The 22,252-nt window shown below is 40.9% G+C and overlaps 1 protein-coding gene across 1 annotated transcript in view; it reads left to right on the top strand.

Moving 5' to 3' along the window:
- Positions 1-22,252, top strand: part of UBA2 (ubiquitin like modifier activating enzyme 2) — a gene marked incomplete at its 5' end in the record, with an annotated part of 39,227 nt that overhangs the window by 4,559 nt on the left and 12,416 nt on the right. The window contains 9 exon segments of the mRNA XM_014585434.1: positions 2,408-2,508; positions 4,631-4,752; positions 8,030-8,097; positions 9,347-9,468; positions 14,681-14,780; positions 15,913-16,079; positions 17,588-17,681; positions 17,772-17,884; positions 21,737-21,892. Of these exon segments, the coding sequence (XP_014440920.1) occupies positions 2,408-2,508; positions 4,631-4,752; positions 8,030-8,097; positions 9,347-9,468; positions 14,681-14,780; positions 15,913-16,079; positions 17,588-17,681; positions 17,772-17,884; positions 21,737-21,892 (1,043 nt within the window).

A 22,252-nucleotide genomic window follows, 5' to 3' on the forward strand; every position in this document is an offset into this window, starting at 1 on the left:
GTGGGGGGGGGGGGGGGTGGGGGGGGTTCATGTAATCATATACTGAATAGTCAGTCAGTATTTACAGATGTTTGTGTCTGGTTTGTGAGTTTGAAAATACTTCAATAATATTCTTTGCCTGTAATTACTTCTATCTGTAAAACTACATCTGTCAACTGAATTTGTAACAATTTGGGGGCAGAAACAAAAATAAAAAAAACATGAGAGTCAGAATGACTCTCTTACTCTGAGCCTTAAACTGCCTTAATAGTTTCAAGTTGGTATTCTGCCTTTTTCATTTATTTCCATGTATAGTGGGCCTTCTGTTTCTGGGAGTTCTTCATCCAGGAATATAATCAAATGGAGATAAAAAGTAAAAGAACAATAAAAATAATACTTATTTTTAAAATAGTACAGCATAACTGCACAGTATTTACATTTTGCTAGATACTTTAAGTAACCTAGAGATTATTTAAAGTATATGGAGGATGTGTATAGGTTATATGCAAGTGTTGCACATTTCATGTAAGGGACTTGAGCATCCTTGGATTCTGTTATCTTCAAGGATCCTGGAACCAATTCCTGGAGAATAGTTACAAGTTAAAGAACACTTGAAACAGTGTTTTGACTGAGAGAAAACAGTAGCTGAGGAGATAGTATTTGAGACTTTAAGATTTAAAAAGGGGCCATCCTGTGGCAGCTGGATCTCGCATGGCTGATTGCACAGTTTGAGTCCGAGACCTGGTGCTTGAAAAACAGCAGACAGCGTAAAATCTCAAAAAAAGAATGGAGGAGGGAACCAGCAGTTAGCGTAATGGCTATGTCGCTGGACTCCCACGTAGTCGACCGCAGTTCGCGTCCTGGACCCGGTGGCTTAGAACTCACGCCAGGCACGTGTGCGCGCATGTCCAAGATCCCGAGAGGAGAATGGAGGAGAAGGGATTGCGGCATGACCATCCCCTCTGGGGGGTGATTTCTCGCTTTCTGTCTCTATGTCTCTCTCTGTCTGTCTGGGGAGCGCGTTTTTCTGTTTGGGGAGCGCACGGCCCCTATAGTGAAAATCTCTCCAAAAAAAAAAAAAAGAATGGAGGAGAAGGGATTGTGGAGTGATCATTCCCCCTGAGGGATGATTTCTCACTTTCTCTTTCTGGTGAGTACATACATCATATAGCAAAAATCTCTATTTTTAAAAAAGGAAAGAAAGAGAAGAGATTAAGAGAAGGAGAGAGAAGAAAGGGAGGGCATGTGGGGGGAGGGCAAGCAAATACATGTGCAAGTATGCCCAAAATCTTCAGAAGAGAATGGAGAAGGGATGTGGCATGGTCCCCCTCCCCCCACTGGGTGTGGGTGTGTATGTGGGTGTGATTTCTCTTTATCTCCGTCTGTTTTGGGCAAGTGCACAAGCCCTATAGCAAATAAAAAGAAAAAAATGTATTTGTTTTATAGGGATACTTTCCTGGAGTAAATTTATGATACAAATTTCTTATGCTTGAAATTTTGTTAAGTGAATGTCCCTTAAATGTTTGCAATTAGGGACCAGCAGTTGGCGTAATGGCTATGTCGCTGGACTCCCATGTAGTCAACCGCGGTTCGCATCCCGGACCCGGTGGCTTAAAACTCAGGCCGAGCGCCTGTGCATGCGTACCCAAGATCCCGAGAGGAGAACAGAGGAGATGGGATTGTGGCATGGCCATCCCCCCTGGGAGGTGATTTCTCGCTTTCTGTCTCTCTCTCTGTCTCTATCTGGTGAGTGCACGCGCCCTATAGCAAAACCCTCTAAAAAAAAAAGAAATGTTTGCAATTACATTTAATTACTCGCTATAGCATAAGGAAATTGTGCATAAAATAACGTCTGTTTTGGGCAAGTGCACAAGCCCTATAGCAAATAAAAAGAAAAAAAATGTATTTGTTTTATAGGGATACTTTCCTGGAGTAAATTTATGATACAAATTTCTTATGCTTGAAATTTTGTTAAGTGAATGTCCCTTAAATGTTTGCAATTAGGGACCAGCAGTTGGCGTAATGGCTATGTCGCTGGACTCCCATGTAGTCAACCGCGGTTCGCATCCCGGACCCGGTGGCTTAAAACTCAGGCCGAGCGCCTGTGCATGCGTACCCAAGATCCCGAGAGGAGAACAGAGGAGATGGGATTGTGGCATGGCCATCCCCCCTGGGAGGTGATTTCTCGCTTTCTGTCTCTCTCTCTGTCTCTATCTGGTGAGTGCACGCGCCCTATAGCAAAACCCTCTAAAAAAAAAGAAATGTTTGCAATTACATTTAATTACTCGCTATAGCATAAGGAAATTGTGCATAAAATAAAAACAATAAAAAAAAGTTTGAGTAAATACCATCCTAATGATAGTTTATTTTTGTCTGTTTGTTTGTTTTTCAAAAACTTTTGCCAACTAGTGTTTTTTATTTTTTTCAGCTGCTCGAAACCATGTTAATAGAATGTGCTTGGCAGCTGATGTCCCCCTTATTGAGAGCGGAACTGCTGGCTATCTTGGCCAAGTAACTACTATCAAAAAGGTAAAGAAAAGTTTTGGGTTTTTGCTTTGTAGATACTTATTTGGGACCTTAGAGAAGGAAGGAATAAACTTTGGATTTATGTAACATGAATATGTCAGTATTCAGGATAGAAAGGTTTTTGTGCCCCTATAAAGCTTAGTATGCTATGAAAGTACCCAAAAAACTATGGGCAAAGAGTGCTTTTAGCTCTGAGCCACTGTTTTTCATATAGCTTGGGTATTAAAATCCTTAGTCTGGTAAGCATAATAAACTTACCTTTAAAAGTTCTTGGTTACTGTGAGGCTACTTGTCATGCTGTAGTGGATATAAGGTTAACCAGGCTCTAAAAGTTCCTTACTGCCTATAGGGAGACCGCATTTATAAACCTGAAGAGAACTTTGAAAACTTTTGGATTGTATTTTTGAGATACTTAAAACATTTAGTATCTAGTATTTCGTAAACCTAGAGAATAATAGAGCAAATGCTTTCGTACCCAAATCCAGTTTTAGATTTCTTTGCTATCCAGGTTTTTTTAAGAAATTAAACATGATATATTTGAAATATTGTTTTTAGGTTTTGAAACTCTTTAAAGAATTGTACTAAAAACGTACTGGTTTTGTCCATTATTTTTAGACAGTTTATGTTGAAAATTATGGCTTTGCTTTATTTTCTTTAATTGTTAAGTATTACTCTTGGAAGCTTATTCTTTATTGTTCTACAATGACTGTTACACATGTCACTGTGTATTACATTTTAATTGAGTTAGCGAAGGGCATTGTTATCCATTAACAGATCAGAGTGGTAGTTCTCTCTTTTCACCATTAAAAAAAGAATGGCTGCTTGCTATGTGGCTGCCCCCAAGAAAGTGTCTTGGAAGGCTGAGGGCACAGGAAATGGTGTTATGGAGAACACCCTGAATCTGATGAAGTTTGTAATAAGACGTTTGCAAGTTGTTTTTTAAACATTAATAGAAAGACGTTGCTTTTAATAAACCTCATCACTGTGATCCTGAGATACCAGTGTATATAAGAGTAAGATTGAGAATTGCTGAGATGGGAGAAATATCCCCCTCTCCACACTCATAAAGAGAGAGAAAGGGTCAGAAAGTGAGAGATTGACGGGGTCCTGCTGTGTCTCAATCCTCCTGTCCTGGTTTTCCAGTTGCTGAGACAATAGGCATTTGCAGCTGTAACCCAATATGTTTAGATTGGCCTTCGTGTGGCTTTTCCCAATAGTCCCAGGCAGTGGGATTGTCTGTACACCTTGACTGGGCCTAAAGTGTATTCATTTGATGGTTTCAAAAGACTTCTCAGGTACATGAGACTTCCAGGGCATAGATTCTTCCCTACAACATAAGTGAAGATCAACAAAATGGAGATTATTTGATAGTATTTAGAATTTTTTTTATGTATTTAGATATCTCTTGAAATTAATAATTACTTTTAGCTCACTTAATTTTGGGGAGATTATATGAGCTGACTGTATAAATAATACTTAAATAATAGATTATGACTGAGTAATAATTATAAAGCTAGTGTCTTTCTGGTAGTTTTCTATTTAATTCAGTCAAGGTAAACTTCTCATATTTGAATTCAGGTGTAATAATTTGTATTTGGCCTAGGTACAAGTAATATTCACCAGGCTGCGGGAACCAGCAGTTAGCGTAATGACTATGTCGCTGGACTCCCACGTAGTCGACCACAGTTCGCATCCCGGACCCGGTGGCTTAAAACCCATGCCGGGCGCATGTGTATGCGTGCCCAAGATCCCGAGAGGAGAATGGAGAAGGGATTGCGGCGTGGCATCCCTCTGGAGGGTGATTTCTCGCTTTCTGTCTCTGTCTCTGTCTGTCTGGCGAGCACACGTGCCCTATAGTGAAAAACCTCTCAAAAAAAATTTTTTTTTCCACGGGGCTGCAATTCAGAGGAGTTTTAACTCAGTTTTGCTGTGACTATAATTGATTGAATTAACTGTTCTGCTAGAGTTTGTAAGATAAGGATTTTGTAATCACTAATATTTTTAATGTCCTTGATAGCAACCCAGTTGGAATGCGAATGAATGAAGTATTTATGATTATATTACCTTATATTAATGAGAAGCCACCATCGTGGAATAAATATTTTTCTCTTATCTAATTTTGTAGGGTGTGACCGAGTGTTATGAATGTCATCCTAAACCAACCCAGAGAACTTTTCCTGGCTGTACAATTCGTAACACGCCTTCAGAACCTATCCATTGCATTGTTTGGGCAAAGTATTTATTCAAGTAAGAGTATATATATTTCTGGACATACTTTTCAGAACTGATGATGGAAAATGTTGTCATTTTTATTTAAATATTTTAGAAGGATGGGCTGGCAGGTGATGTGGTAAAGGGCTCTAGACTCCCGGATGGCTGATCGCAGTTTGAGTCCTGGACCTGCTGGCTTGCTTTCTTACTCCTCACCCCCCTGTCAAATAAAACGTGGCCGACTGTGGTTCGAATCTCGGACCTGGCGACTTACTTTCTCACTTTCTTCCCCTCTTCCACTCTGTCATTCTCTGGTCAAATTAAAATAAATAAATAATGTTAAATAAAATAATTCTTTGAAGATATATTTTAGAAAGATTGTACTTATGTTTAAATAGAGTGAAGGGATACTTTAGTAGCTTTATTATGATTTTATTGGGTTAAATTGGATTTAGCCATCATTACATGCCGAGGACTATTTAGGAAGCCTAGTCTGGTAATTGGAGATAGGTATGTAACTGAATGTAAGTCTATATATTTGGAAATATGAAAACATAGTTATAAATAACCCATTGGTTTAAAAAGAAATTACAACAGAAGCTAAAAATACTTTACAATGATAGTGAAAATACTACACCTCATACTGTAGGGCACATTAAATCTGATTGAAAAGTTACAGGTTTCTATACATAGAGAAAGTCTGGACATTTTTTTCTGAAAGAGAATATTTTATTATTTCTGTGTACACAAAAATCAGCAGTCTACATTTAACCCCATTTAGTGGAAGCTCTTTAGCCTTTTCCAGCTTGGCAGTGCAAGCCACATATTTTGGAGAGTTTTTGTTTGTTTGTTTGTTTTTTACTATAGGACACGTGCACTTGCCAGACAGAAACAGAAAGGGAGAAATCACCCCCCCGGGGGGGGGTGGCCATGCTGCAATCCCTTCTTCTCTCAGGATCTTGGACACACATGCACATGTGCCTGGCGTGAGTTTAAGCCACCAGGTCCAGGACTTGAACCACCGTCGACTACATGGGAGTTCAGCGACATAGCCATTACGCTACCTGCTGGTCCCAAGCCACATATTTTGAACCTAAGACATTGTCTTCCAAGTGATGGTGAATTTTTGTCATCTCTGTCACTGTAATTGGTCCTGATTGTTTCCACCAGCTTGGCCAGTGTACCTTTGTCTTCTGAGGAACCTGTGTGAAGGTGACAATGGTGCAGGTTTTCCTGCGGACCAGGTGTCCCAACCTGGCCTTCTTGATAACGCAGTAGAGAGCCCCTATCTTCCAGTGCAGGACAGGCAGGAAGACAGCCAGCTCAGTGGGATCCATGCCATGTTTAGTCGCCACTCCACCTGAGCCTTATTCTCCACCAAGATAGTGACAGGGTTGACCCCTGCTCAAAGGGTGGGTGGTCTCTTACTGGAGACATTCTTTTACTGATAACTTTCTTCTCAGCCTGGGCCAGCAGTCTGTTTCACCTGTTTTGTCTCTGGCCTGCACTTGTGAGCCAATTTAAGTAGGTGAATAACTGGCAGTCCAGGGCTGGGTGAACTGGTTAATACTGCAGGCACTTTGAGCCCCTTGAAGAAGATAGCCCTTTGCTGTTGTAGCTGGATGTGGTAGGGCCATTTGATTAAGCGGATAAGGTTTCTTTTGAACGAAATGTCCTGTTCTGTGCTGAAATTCTTTTTTCTTTTTTTGGAGAGACTTTTGCTATAGGGCACGTGTGCTCGCCAGAAAGACAGAAAGTGAGAAATCAGACCCCTGGGGAGATGGCCATGCTGCAGTCTCTTCTCCATTCTCCTCTCGGGATCTTGGGCATGCACACGCACACACCCGGCGTGAGTTTAAGCTACTAGGTCTGGGACTCAAACCACGGTCGACTCCATGGGAGTCCAGAGACATAGCCATTATGCTAACTGCTGGTCCCTTTTCTTTTTTTTTTTTAAAGGGGATTTGAACCCAGGGAGGCAGCTGGTTCCCAAAGTCCCGTCCTCTTCTTTTTTGAGATGTTTTTGCTATAGGACGCATGCACTCACCAGAAAAACAGAGAGAAAGTGAGAAATCACACACACACATAACCATGGGGGGTGGCCATGCCGCAATCCCTTCTCCTCTCAGGATCTTGGGCACGCATGCACACACACCCAGTGTGAGTTTGAGTCACTGGGTCCTGGGCTCATACTGCAGTTGACTACATGGGAGTCCAGCGACAGCAGTTACACTAACTGCTGGTCCCTTCACTACTGAATTTTTTGTACTTGCAATAAGATTCTACTTATAGGAGGCATATAATGATGGACAGTTGGTTGCAGGTTTTTTTTTTCACAGATGTTACTATGGCATTAGAATGTTACCCAAGATGAAAAGTAAAAGCCACTAATTTTCTTTCTGTGTTTCTTTTTTGATTTGCCAAGGGCATGGACATTTACCAGAGAAGGAGAGGAAGGAAGTACTCTCCAGTGGAACATGGTCATGCCACATTCCCTTTTTCATTTCTCTATCCTTTTGAGGTTTTGGGCATGCATGCACACATTCTCCTGGAGTGCTTTTCAAACCTTCAGAGCTAGGAGTGGAACTTGAACCATAGTTAGCTATATAGGGTTTGACTCCCTTAGCTACTTGACCACGGGGTCAGCCCATTCATCTGTTTCATGATCAAAGACTTTAACATTGGAATGTGCAGAAGGGTTATAGGTTCAGTAATAGTTAGCCCTTACTTGAGTTGTGGTTGAAATTAATGTGTAAGCCGTCATAAAACAGAGTTTTTGTTTGTTTGTTTTTAAAGTTATTTGATTAATTCCATTTGTTATTACTAGTTTTTTTATTAGACCAGAGAAAGGGAAAGGGAGAGAACAAGCCGCCAGGTCCAGGACTCGAAACGAGGTTAGCCATGTGGGAATCCAGCACCTCTTTTTTTCCTTAAAAGGATTATTTTATTTAAATTTATTTATTTATTTTAATTTTACCAGAGAGGGACAGAGTGAGAGAAAGCGAGAGAGAGAGAAAGCAAGAAAGCAAGCTTCCAGATCCAGGACTTGAATCACAGTCAGCTATGTGGGAGTCCAGCACCCTTAACCACCACGCCACCTGCCAGGCCTAGAATCTAGCACCTTTAACTATCATGCCACCTGCCAGTCCCCAAAACAGATTGTTTTAAGACTTTTAGGTTTATAGAGTAATTTATTAGTTGTTCACAATATTCCATTAACCATTTTGAATTTAAATTGAGTGTTTGTGAGGAAACTAGGAAAATTTTCCGAATTCTGTGTGGTACATAAATATTTACTACTTTTAAATTGTAGCCAGTTGTTTGGGGAAGAAGATGCTGATCAAGAAGTATCTCCTGACAGAGCTGACCCTGAAGCCTCCTGTGAGTACATGATTTGGCAATTTTTCTTACTCAGGACTAATACCTTTATTTTGCTAATTTAACTTAATAGTGGTAACTTAGAAGAAAAAAAAAAGTCACTGCTATTTTGTGGTAGGTAAGACGGTTAACATGTATTTTTTTTTTTTTTAACAGAAATTTTTGCCTTAGGGCGTGTGCGCTCACTGAAAAGACAGAGACAAAAAGCAAGAAATCATGCTCTGGGGGAATGGCCATACTGCAGTTCCTTCTTCATTATCCTCTCAGAACTTTGGGCATGCATGCACATGCACCTGGCATGTGTTTCTTGCCTCCAAATCTGGGACTTGAACCATGGTTGGCCATGTGGGAGTCTAGTGACATAACCATGACGCCATCTGCTGGTTACATGTTTTCTTTTTATTTCTTTTTAACTTTATTTAATTATTTTTTATTTGACGGGATGGGGTTTGGGGCGCACACACACCCAATGTGAGTTTTAACCTGTCAGGTCCAGAACTCGAACCACAGTCGACTACATGGGAGTCCAGCTATGTAACCATTATGCTATTTGTTGGTCCTGAGAAATCTGTCCTTTTAACTGTCATAGTATAGCAGTGGACCTTAGAAACTGAAGATGTTCCTTACAGAATCTTTTTAAAGAGGTTTTTTGTTTTTGTTTTTGTTTGTTTGTTTGTTTTCATTTTAACTTTATTTATATTAGTTTGACTAGAGAAGGACAGAGTGGGGGAGGGATGTAAGAGAGTAAGCCACCATGTCCAAGACTCAAACCATGGTCAGCCTTGTGTAAGTCCAGTGTCCTTAACTGCCACACCACCTGCCGGCCTCTGTCCCTTAAAAATAATGCTGATGAGCATGTTACTTTGCTTTCTTCTTGAACTCAGAATGTTTACTTGCAAATAACTTCCATGAGTGATTGTTTTTTATCCCCTCAAGGGTGAGGGAGAGGGACCAGCAGTTAGCATAGTGGCTATGTTGCTGGGATCCCATGGAATCGACCACGGTTCGAGTCCCGGACCCAGTGGCTTAAATTCACGCCAGGTGTGTGTGCGTGCGTTCCCAAGAGGAGAATGGAGAAGGGATTGCTGCGTGGCCAACTCCCTGGGGGGTAATTTCTCGCTTTCTGTCTGTCTGGCAAGTGCACGCGCCCTATAGCAAAAACCTCTCCAGAAAAAGAAAAAAAAAAAAAACAGGTCAGGGAGAACTCACTTCTCCATTTATTGTAGTTGAAAATAAAATGTTTGTTTTGTAGGGGAACCAACAGAAGCCGAAGCCAGAGCCAGAGCATCTAATGAAGATGGTGACATTAAACGTATTTCCACTAAGGAGTGGGCTAAATCAACTGGATACGATCCTATTAAACTTTTTACTAAGGTTAGGTTTAACTTTCTTTATAATTGTGAATAGAGGTCTTATTCTAACTCTGTTTCTTTTTCTTTTCCTTTCTTTTTTAAAGATGTTTTTGCTTAAGGGCTTGTGTGTTCTTTAGAGAGAGAGAGACAATGAGAGGGAAAGTGAGAAATCACCCCCCAGGGAGATGGCCATGCCATAACCTCTTCTCCTCTGGAATCTTGGGCATGCACAGAGACAAATTCAGTGTGATTTTTAAGCAACTAGGTCTTTGACTCAAACCATGAGTCACAGACCTGGTAGCCACCTGCTGGCCCCAATTTTTTTCCCCTTTTTCTTTATACCTTACTCGGCATTTCTCCTCATCTTTCATCTTGGATCTTTTCCTGGCTTCTCTCTGCTGCCTTTTGTGTATAGGTCTGGCTAAGCAATTGGCCTACTGGCTCTCTCCGGTTTATATACATTTTTTTTTCCTCAGTGGTAACAGATATCACAGATTGACACTTTTTTTTTTTTTTAGGCTTTTACCATAGGGTGAGTGTGCTTGCTGGAGACACTGTGAGGGAAAGTCAGAAATCACCCCCAGGAGGGATAGCCATGATGCAATCCCTTTTCCATTTTCTCCTGGGACTTTGGTCATGCATGCACATGTTCCTCGCATGATTTCCAAGCTGTCAAGTCCAGGACTTTCACTGTGGTTGACCGTGTGGGAATCCAGTGTCTTAACCAGTACCCTACCTGCTTGTCCCCCGGTTGCTTCTCTTAAGCCAATTTATTTGCTCACTACTACAATTTTTTTCTTAGAAAATGGTTTGTATTTTTATTTTTATTTATTTATTTTTGGACAAGTTTTCACTATAGGGCGCGTGTGCTCGCCAGACAGACAGAGACATAGAGACAGAAAGCGAGAAATCACCCCTCAGGGGGGATGGTCACGCTGCAATCCCTTTTCCTCCATTCTCCTCTCGGGATCTTGGGCACACACGCACACGCGCCCAGCGTGAGTTCTAAGCCACCGGGTCCGGGACGCGAACCACGGTCGACTACGTGGGAGTCCAGCGACATAGCCATTACACTAACTGCTAGTTCCCGAAAATGGTTTGTATTTTGATTATACTTAAAATGTGCTAAACTCAGGTGTAGATTATAGCAGTATTTTCCAAACTAATATGCTTAGCACCTATTTTTCGTTCCAGTATGATCGATATTTGAGTGCCAGAATAATCCCCAAGTACATTTCTCGTCTGTTCCTCGGGAGGTGTTCTAAGCATCTGTGTGCTGAGCACTCTTACAGTACAGGGGATTTACTTGTGAACAAGAGAGAAAATGGGGTCTGCTTCTTGGGAGAAACAGTCTAGAAAGGAGGTCAAGTGTTGAACAAGTAATTTCAGAGTCACAGTGTTAACCTTGGTTGACCATGTGGGAGTCCACTACGCCATCTGTTGGTCCCTCAAAAGAGGGTTTCTAGAGGAGATAACATTTAAACCCCAAGACTTGAAGGAACAGCAGTGGGATTGGGAGTGCGGCATGTACAAAAGACAGTGTCAGGTTGAAAATCTGAAGTAATTACCATTAAAAGAGAACATGTAAAGAGATGATTAGAAAGATAAGCTGAGGCCAGATAAAACAAGAGTTTGTAGACTGTTAATGATGTTATGCCAAGGCAGTAGGAACCTGTTGAAAGGTAGTCTTATATACAGTTACTGTAAGGGCAAGAGGGGATATACTGTGTCACTCTAGGACCTTATCTTCATATCATAACCAGTATGGGATCATGGCTCTGGAGTTGTATAGGGCTGTAGTCATCTGAACTGCAAACTATCTGCATTCCCAATGGAGAGCGAAGGAGTAGAGTCAGCAGGACTTTGGTTGTACATGGTGAGGAATCAAGAAGGATACCTAGTTTCTTGTTGGGCAGCTGGATGAACAGAAGAGCTATTCTGAGATAGGTGAGGTGACAAGATGTGTGTATGGGTGATGGAGTGTAGGAAAAGGTGATGTAGTCGGTTTTGAGCTCATTGGAGATTCCTGTGGAACAGATGTGATTGGCACTTAGAGGTTTATGGGTGTCATAACCAAGAGGAATATATGTGATAGTGTAGCATGAGAAGATTGGTCAGTACTGAACTCTGGGAGACTCCGACATTGAGGAGCCTACATTTAATAGCTGGATAAGGAGGGAGGTGAGGGCCAGCATCATTGATGACCGGGTGATTAGAGGAGCTAAATCCCACATGGCTGAGTGCACAGTTCAGGTGCTGGACCCTTCTATTTAAGAAACATGCCAAGTACATGTAAATGCATGCCCCCGGTGGAATGGAAAGTTTGAGAAATTGTGGTGTGACGGTCCCATTGAGGGGTGTTTTCTCCCTTTCCCTCTCTCTGGTGAGTGGGCTTGTCCTCTGTCAAATTAAAAAGAAGAGGTGGATCTTGTGTTCATAAGTCTTTGCTTATTCCCTTGTTAGGCAAGCTTTTTAAAATATATATATTATTTATTTAATTTTTTTTTTCTTTTAAATTTGATCAGAAAGAGATGGGCGGGGGCTTGGAGAAAGCAAACCGCCAGGTCCAGGACCTGAACTGTGGTCCACCATGTGGGAATCCAGTGCCTTTGACCACCACGCCACTTGTTGGCTGGCCTAGCAAGCTTTTAAGCCAAGTATTCAAGGTCTATAAAATGTCTCTGGTCACATTGGTTAGCCAAATTGTCTTGCCTATGTTCCCATTTCAGAGGTTATCTCCTTGTATTCTTTCCTTATTTCTTATACAGATAAAACAAAAATCCTCATAGTGATTCTCACACTGAATTATATTCTCATTAGTTATATATTGTACTTCTTTTTCTTCTCTTTTTTTTCTTTTTTTGGAGAGGTTTTTGCTACAGGACTTGCGTGCTCTCTGGAGAGACAGAAAGTGAGAAATCACCCCCCAGGGGGGATGGCCACACTACAATCCCTTCTCCATTCTCCTCTCAGGGTCTTGGGCATGCTTGCACACATGCCCAGCGTGAGTTTAAGCCACCAGGTCTGGGACTCGACTACATGAGAGTGCAGCAACATAGCAATTAATGCCAACTGCTGGTCCCATTGTACTTATTTTTCAAAGATTAAATCCGCTTTAACTGATCTAAATAAGCGTTTTTTATTTTTTTTTTTTTAAAAAAAGCCTGTTGTGATTGAAGAGAATACTTTTTAAATTAAAATTACTTATTTAATTTTATTTATTATTGTTGTTATTTTAAAATTTGCTTTAGGGCACGTATTCAAGAGAGAGAGTGAGAAAGCAAGCCACTAGGTCTGGGACTTAAACTGTGGTCAGCCCTGTGAGTGAGAGTCTAGCATCTCAACCACCACACTACCTGTTGGCCCCAAAGAAAATACTTTTTTCAAAAAGTAAATACTTCTAATTTTTTAATTTAACCAAATCTGAATTGCTACCTTATATTTCTACAACAATAGTAAAAGAAGATAAGGAAAAAGTAAAAGTGTTAAAATCAACTGAAATTCTGTCATGTTTTCATGTGATGGTTTCTTAGTCTACTGATGGCAGGTAGTGTTTTGTTTTTTTGAGGGGAGGGGACAGGATTTTGCTATAGGGCGTGTGTGTTCTCCAGAAAGACAGAGCAGACAGACAGAAAGCGAGAAATCACCCCCTAGAGGGGATGGCTACGCAGTTGCTTTTCCTCCATATTCCTCTCGGGATCTTGGGCACGCACACACATGTGCCCGGCTTGAGTTTAAGCTACCGAGTCCAGGACTCGAACTGCAGTTGACTACATGGGAGTCCAGCGACATAGCCATTACGCCAACTGCTGGTCCCAAGATTTTTGCTGTAGGGCATGTGTGAGAGACAGACACAGAAAGGAGAAATCACCCCACAGGGGGAGGAGGGAATGACCATGCCTCAATCCCTTCTTCTCCATTCCCCTCCCAGGATTATTGGCACGCATGCACGTGCTCCCAGCATGAGTTTCAGGCCACCGGATTTGGGACTCAAACCATGGTTGACCAGGTGTGAGACAGGTCATGTAACCATTACACCATCTGCTGATCCAGTGTTCTCATTTTTGTCACAATAGTTGGTGTGTTTGGGTGGCTTTTTTTCTTTTTGTTTTAAATTTTTTTGTTTTGTTTTTTAACTTACTATAGGGTACGTGCAATTCAGCAGAGAGAGAGGAAGGGCAGGCTGGAGGGAATGGGAATAGCCACCCCACGGGCCTTTCTCCATTCTCCTTTTGAGATTTTGGGTTTGCATGCAAATGTATCTGAGATGTTTCTCAAGCCACTGGGTCCAGGACCTGAACTGTGCAGTTAGCCATGTGGGATCCGGCCACTTTAACCACTATGCCACCAGCCGGACTGTGTTTGGGATTTTGTGGGGTTTTTTTGTTTGTTTGTTTTTTGTTTTTTGTTTTTTTTAATGTGGTGGTCACATTTTGAAGATATTAGAGATAGTTAAGAAATTCTGTTGTTGATCATGTTAATGCTTTACTGGCAAACTTGGAGATACTGTGAACTGGTATATCTAGGTTCATTTTCAATTCTTGGTCAGTTGGTGTGTATTTATTACTGTATGATTGTTCTCTAGTTTGATCTTTGAAATTCTCAAGGAGCTTTTAGGGACGTGGCTCAAGAGGGCAGGAGCAGTCAGCATCGTTCAGAGGGCCTGTACTCTGCTTTCCTTGGAGTGCTTCTGCTTTAACAGAGTCAAGTGCAGGGATTTTGTGTAAAATTTCTTAAAAAGATTTCAGATGTTTGTTTTTGCTCTTGAAAATTGTTACTCCTGATACGTGTCATTTTTCCCCCAAGAATTACTTAACTTTATTATTCACCAGAGAGAGGGAGTGAGGGGGTTAAGAAAGCAGGCTACCAGGTTCTGGCTTGAACCATGGTCAGCCATGTGGGAGTCCAGCACCTTAATATCACGCACTTGCTGGTCCCTGATAATATGATTTTAAAAAAAAAAACAAAAAACCTTTTTGTATGTATTTATTTTAATTAGACCAGAGAGAGAGAAAGAAAGCAAGCCACCAGATCCGAACTGTAGTCGGCCGTGTGCAAGTCCAGCGATATAACCATTAAATATCATCTGCTGGTCCCGATAATGTGATTTTAAGTCAGATTTTATGGTGTAATATTTATAACAAATCAACAGTGAAAATTTGTTGTATTTTACCAGCCTAGGAACTGTAGGGTTCGTGAGATTTACCTTTTTTTTTTTTTTTTTTTTTTTCCAGCTTTTTAAAGATGATATCAGGTATCTATTGACAATGGACAAACTGTGGAGGAAAAGGAAACCTCCAGTTCCGTTGGATTGGGCTGAAGTACAAAGTCAAGGTAAAGAACACTTTCTGTTCTTTGGGCTACCTATACTGGAAGTTCTTTCACTTAAAGTCTTAAATAGCCCTATTGTTTCTTGATTATGTTTATTTTATTTTTAAGAAAGATTTTTGCTATAGCATGCATGCACTCACTGAAGAAACTGAAAGCAAGAAATCACCCCTCGGGGGTTGGGGGTAAGGGCACACCCCAACCCCTTCTCCATTCTCCTCTTAGGATTTTGGGCATGCACACATGGGCACCTAGTTTGAGTCTCAAACTGCTTGGTCTAGGACTTAAACCCTGGTGAGCCATGTTGGAGTCCAGCAGCTTAGCCATTATGCCATCTGCTGGTCCTGTGTCTAGACATTTAATCAGTAAAAAAAGTATAAAGAAAAATCATTGGAAATCCTCACAGAGAGAAGTTGCTGCTATTAGTGTTTTACAAAATTTTCTGGTAGCCAGTTCTATGCACATAGAAGGAAGCAGTCATGTATACACTTCACTTAAATGGAGTCACACTATTTATGTACTGGCTTTTTCAATCAATATCATTTACCGCATCCCTTACTATTCAACCTGAGGTTGTTTGATGTTTAGTGAAATAGTGTTGTGATGAATGTATATGTGCACATACTTTGTTCCCTTACCATTTATCTCTTTAATATTTAGTTAAGAAATACACTTTAAAATTCCAAATGTAGGAAGAAACTGTTGCAGTGAGTACTTTCTTATCCCACTGCCTGTCTACACATCGTGTTTCCTTGATCTGAACTGTAGTACAATTTGTTTAGGTACAGCAGTTCAAAGCACATTGAACTTCAAAGATTTCAGAAGACTTGGGATGTCACTTTGTAACATTCTCAGCAATATGAGATATTTATCCAATCAATTCACTGTGAATCTTGAGTGCTGTGTGTTGGGCATAGTGCTTAGCATCTCACCTGCATTGTATCCTTGAATCCCTCAGTAGCTGAGGTCCTGAGGTGGTCATGTACCTTTCCTGTCTCCATTTTTTGGGTACAGATTAATTTAGAGTGATAATTATTATGATAGAATTTGTCTCATAGTTTTTGGTTTTCTGATTGGTCAGGCATTGAATTTGTAAAATAAGTTCCTTAGTGACATTTGTAATACTTTTTTTCTTTAGGTGAAGAAACCAGTGCATCTGATCAACAAAATGAACCCCAGTTAGGTCTGAAAGACCAGCAGGTTCTGGACGTGAAGAGTTATGCAATTCTGTTTTCAAAGAGCATTGAAACTTTGAGAGTTCATTTAGCCGAAAAAGGGGATGGAGCTGAGCTCATCTGGGATAAGGTTTGTTTTTAAAATGTGTGGTAGTTTAGTTCTTAAAAGTTGTAATATAAACATTTTTCTGGATTTTTTTCCTATCCAATTTTAAGAGGTTTTTTGTTGTTGTTCGTTTGGCTTTTTTTTTTTTTTTCTTTTTTAGTTTTTGCATAGGGCACATGCACTCACCAGAAAGGCAGAGAGACAAAGAGACAGAAAGCAAGAATTCACCCATTGGGGGGATGGCCACACCACAATTCCTTCTCCATTCTCCTCTTGGGATCTTGGACATGCACGCACACACACCTGGCGTGAGTTTAAGCCACTGAGTCTGGGACTCGAACCATGGTCACCTACGTGGGAGTCCAGTGACATAGCCATTACTCCAACTACTGGTCCCCCATCCAATTTTGAAGAAATATGCTAAATTTGGTTTGTATGTTATCATCTCTCTCTCTCTTTTTTTTTTTTTTTTTGAGAGAGGTTTTTGCTATAGGGCGCGTGCGCTCCCCAGACAGACAGAGACAGAAAGCGAGAAATCACCCCCCAGGGGGGATGGCCACGCCGCAATCCCTTCTCCACTCTCCTCTCGGGATCTTGGGCACGCACGCACACGTGCCCGGCGTGAGTTTAAGCCACTGGGTCCAGTACTTGAACCGCGGTCGACTACATGGGAGTCCAGCGACATAGCCATGACGCTAACTGCTGGTCCCTTCATCTCTATTTTTGATTTTCCAGTTGACCTTCTGTATCTGTGGATTCATCTGTGAATCAAAAATATTTGAGGGGAAAAAGTTGGTTGTATCTCTATCGAATATGTTCAGACATTTTTTGAGGTCATTATTTCCTAACTGATACATTAGAGCAACCATTCACATAGCATTTGTATTGTATTAAGTAACCTAGAGATAATTTTGAAGTATACTGGAAAGGATGTGGAGGTTATATACACCATTTTACATAAGGAACTTGGGTACCTGTGGATTTTGGTTCTACATGGGGCCCAGAAACCAATTACCCACAGATAACTGAGAAATAGCTTTGCGTAAATTCAAGCAAGGTCATCAGACTTGATAATGAAGTCCAGCTATGTTTATTTATAATGAAGTCTATTCATGGTTTATTTATAATTATGTTGGTGAAAAAAATAAGTTGAACTCATTACAGGGAAATGTTTTGTTCGCTTAAGTAAATAGACAAACTTCTTCTGTAATATGTGGTCTCTTCAAGAAGTTCATGGAAAATGTGTGTATACACTTAGTCTCCAGTGCATTGTTTAGGCAGGAATTATTTCCTAGAAGCCTGGTGGTTCTTGGTGTTTTTGTCAGGCTACTTTCCAGAGAAGTTGATGACATTTTGCCCCCTCTTTACCACACCTCCACGCTCCTATAAAGCCCTACCTCAGTGGGTTCTCCCTCAAGACCACCTTTGTTCTAATTGGCGGTCTGCAATGTTATAAACATATGAAAACATTGTTCTGAGAATAATACTAATCAGACAAGTAAACTTGTGGGACTTGTTTAAATTATTGGCAGGATGATCCTTCTGCGATGGATTTTGTCACCTCTGCTGCAAACCTCAGGATGCATATTTTTAGCATGAATATGAAGAGCAGATTTGATATAAAATGTAAGTTGTCACATACTTCTATTTTATCTTCAAGACTTAAGAATCGTTTTTTCTATTTTAATAGCTAAATATTATCTCTTTTCTCCTCAGCCATGGCAGGTAATATCATTTCTGCTATTGCTACCACTAATGCAGTAATTGCTGGATTGATAGTGTTGGAAGGATTGAAGATTTTATCAGGAAAAATAGACCAGTGTAGAACAGTGAGTATTTCTGTTTGCACTGTTTTATTGAACTTTTATTTTAAGTAATTTGTTAAAGGTACATTAAAGAAGAGCCAGCAGGCAGCATAGAGGCTAGGACAGCTGGATCCCACATGGCCAAATTCATGGTTCGAGTCCTGGACCTGATGGTTTGAAAAACATACTGGGTGTGTGCATGTGCATTCTCAAAAATCTCGAGAGGAGAATGGAAGAGAATGGGTTGTGGTGTGGCCATCCTCCCTGGCAGTTGATATCTCACTTTGGCTCTCTGTCACCGTATAATAGCAACAAAAAAATTACACATTTTTTAAAATAATCATTTAATTGTATTTATTATATTTTGTATATATTATATTTTGTATATTGTATTATATTTTTTAATTTGACCAGAGAGAGATGAAAGAGAGAAAGCGGAACTGGTAGATGGCATGGTGGTTTGGGGCACTGGACTCCCACGTGGCTGACTGCAGTTTGAATTCCAGACCTGGCAGCTTGTTTTCTCTCTCTGTCTCTGTCTCTCTCTCTCTGTCCCTCTCTGGTCAAATAAAATAAAATAGGAAACCAGCAGTTAGCGTAATGGCTATGTTGCTGGACTCCCACGTAGTCGACTGCGGTTCACGTCGTGGACCTAGTGGCTTAAAATTCACACTGGGCGCATGTGCGTGCATGCCCAAGATCCCGAGAGGAGAATGGAGGAGAAGGGATTGCGGGGTGTGACCATCTCCCCTGGGGGGTGATTTCTCGCTTTCTGTTTCTATGTCTCTGTCTGGCGAGCGCACACGCCCAATAGCAAAAACCTCTCCCCCCCAAAAAGTAAATAAGATAAATGAACAAATAAATAAAGATAAATAAAAATTATTTAAAAAAAAAGAAAAGTGAGAAAATAATCTACTAGGTCTAGGACTGGAACGGCAGTTGGCTGTGTACAAATTCAGTACCTTAAGCACCATACCATCTGCTGGCCTGCACATTAAACATTTTTAAGATTAAAAACATTAAAATTGGTTTAAAGCCATGAGAAAAATAATTATTCTTGTCATCTTGCGAGTGGGTGTTGAAGCTTTCTGAAACAAAAAGGAAAAGCACATTTATTTTTGTCTAATAAGTAGAAACCAGTTAATCTGCTTTTAGCATTTCCAATTTTACTAATTCTTAGAGGAATTCATTGTTGAGGAGTCACCAAGAAATTTTTTCAGGTTTTTCTTTTTTTTATAAAGCTTTGGGAGTTTTATATTGTTTTTAAATTCTGTTCATTTTATGGTTATCTTCCTTTTTAAAAGTTATCTTATATTCTTGGGTAATGTTAATGTCTGGGTATGTCTACTCATTTCCACTAGATCTCTCTGTTTTGGTTGCTTATATGTTTTAATGATTTTTTTAACTGAATTAGTATATATTAGGATCATTTGTGATCATTCTTTTGGGATCCATTTAAGGTATGTTTCTTCTTTGTTTTATTTATTTATTTATTTATTGAGAGATTTTTGCTATAGGGCATCTGTGCTCACCAGGAAGACAGAGACAGAAAGCGAGAAATCACCCCCCCCAGGGAGGGATGACTGTGCTGCAATCCCTTCTCTGCCTTTCTTCTCTTGGGATCTTGAGCATGCACAAACACGCGCCCAGTGTGATTTTATGCCACTGGGTCTGGGACTTGAACCACGGTCGACTACATGGGAGTCCAGTGACATAGCCATTACGCCCACTGTTGGTCCCTAAGGTATGTTTCTTCAGAGAGCATTTGTGTTTATTTTTGGGTGTTTGGACCAATGCTATAATCTAGGACCAATTAAATTCTCAGCTTTAGGCTCAACGTCTATGTATATATATATTCAGATAGCAAATCCACGTGAACCTTATTATCTTTTTTGCAATGAATTATATGGAAAGATATTTCTCTTCTCTGAGTGTTAAGGTTAGATTAATTTGTCTTGCTCTTTTTTGTTTTGTTTTGGGTTTTTTTGGAGAGGTTTTTGCTGTAGGGGGCACGTGTGCTCAGCAGACAGAGAGACAGAAAGCAAGAAATCACCCCCCAGGGGAGATGGCCATGCCGCGGTGCCGCATTCCCTTCTCCGCCATTCTCTTCTCAGATCTTGGGCATGCACGCACACACTCCCAGCGTGTGTTTTAAGTCACCGGGTCCGGGATGCAAATGGCGGTCGACTACGTGGGAGTCCAGAGACATAGCCATTACACTAACTGCCGGTCCCTGTCTTGCTCTTTTTGTGTTAAAAGCATTTTTATCCTTTTTAGTCTTCTCCCTTTCCAGGTCCTTTACTTTATATAGGCATCTCCCATTATACGTTGCTACTTTAATGGGATATAAGCTAGTGCGTGCGCTTGCCAGAAACACAGAGAGAGAGACAGAGACAGAAAGTGAGAAATCACTTCTCAGGGGGGATGGCCACACTGCAATCCCTTCTCCATTTCCTCTCAGGATTTTAGGCACATACGCACCCGGGGTGAGTTTAAGCCACCAGGTCCAGGACTCGAACCGTGGTCAACTATGGTGTGATTTTCAAGCTGTTAGATCCAGGGCTCCACTATGTGGACATCCAGTGCTTTAACCACCCCACCACCTGCTGGCCCTTGAACTTTTTTTAATACTAATTATCCATCAAGACTTCATAGTACAGTTCATGGTGTACGGGGCTGCAATTTAGTTAAATGGGATCTGAGTGTGGATTCAGATCCCTGACCCAGTTTACTGGAAACATATGTGTGTGTGCCCAAGATCCTGAATAGATGGAGGTGTGGGAGAAAGGGATCACAGGCCACTCAGACCCCATTTGGGGTGCATCTTGTACTAGTGCACTCTTATTATGTAAGCTTCCACTTAATGCTCTATATTATGAATGGAGTGAACTTTAAAAAACAACCAAAGTGGGCTGGCAGATGGCATGGTGGTTAAGGGTACTGGACTCCCACATGGTTGACCATGGTTTGAGTCCCAGACCTGGAGGCTTGCTTTCTCACTGCCCCCACTCACTCCGTCCCCTCTGGTCAAACTAAAATAAAGTTGAATAAAATAACTCTGAAAAAATATCAAAAATAAGAAAACTTAAAGTAATATATTAAACGTATAAAAATGTCTATCGTTTCCTGTAACAGCCTTCCCATCTTTCTGCCTGCTCAGCTCTGTCCCATTCTTGGACTTAGAGAATAGTATGTCTGGATTTAGTAGCCAGCAGATAGCATGGTGGTTAAGACAGTTGGACTCCCACATGACCAACCATGGTTTGAGTCCCAGGCGTGGTGACTTAAAACTTACTCTGGGCACGTGTGTGTGCATGCCCAAGATCCCAAGAGAAGAAAGGATTGCCGTGTAGCCATCCCCCTTGGGGGGTGATTTCTCGCTTTCTGTCTTGCGCCCTATAGCAAAAACCTCTCAAAAAACAACAACAACAAAACACAAAGAAGAGCAGTCACATTGGTTTTAGATGTATGTGAAAACATTGTTAATTGGGAAAATGAGTGTATCTTTTTCAAGTTAGTTTAACGTTGATAATAACCACTACAGAGGACACCCCAATACTGATTTAATAATGATACCAGAGATGAAGATGTCTATGCCATTAGTCTTGCTAAACTAGGTTGTAGAGAAATATATAGAAGTCTTGTTCAGTACAAAGAGGTGTCTTTTCAGTAAACCCATCCTTTTACTGGTAGGTGACTAGAAAAGAAGATTGGAAAACCAGGCAATTAAGCTAGTCTTGATTTTCTTGATACTTTTTGCCACCTACAAGGGAATATTTAAATTTTTTAATTGAATATACAGTGAATAAGATTTTAGATTGTGATGTATAAAACTGTAACTCACATTTAAAATTTTTGTTTGTTTTGTCTCCAAAGATTTTTTTAAATAAACAACCAAACCCAAGAAAGAAGCTTCTTGTGCCTTGTGCACTGGATCCTCCCAACCCCAATTGCTATGTATGTGCCAGTAAGCCAGAGGTGACCGTACGGCTCAATGTTCATAAAGTGACCGTTCTCACCTTACAAGATAAGGTGAGTACAGGAATTGGTTCTCTTTTTTCCCCAGAAACAAACAAAACACACACACACACACACACACACACACACACACACACACACAAACAAACCCAGGTTACTTTTGCCTTTCACAGTATTATTGTGATAACAAACTAAACATTAAATGATGGGGACCAGCAGTTGGCATAATGGCTGTGTCGCTGGACTCTCCCACGTAGTCGACCATGGTTCACGTCACAGACCCAGTGGCTTAAAACTCATGCCGGGCGCGTGTGTGTGCGTGCCCAAAGTCCCGAGAGGAGAATGGAGGAGAAGGGATTGTGGTGTGACCATCCCCCTGGGGGGTGATTTCTTGCTTTCTGTCTCTCTGTCTCT

This window comes from Tupaia chinensis, unplaced genomic scaffold (genome assembly GCF_000334495.1).
Source record: "Tupaia chinensis unplaced genomic scaffold, TupChi_1.0 Scaffold149922_1, whole genome shotgun sequence".
In the NCBI taxonomy this organism is placed as follows: Eukaryota; Metazoa; Chordata; class Mammalia; order Scandentia; family Tupaiidae; genus Tupaia; species Tupaia belangeri.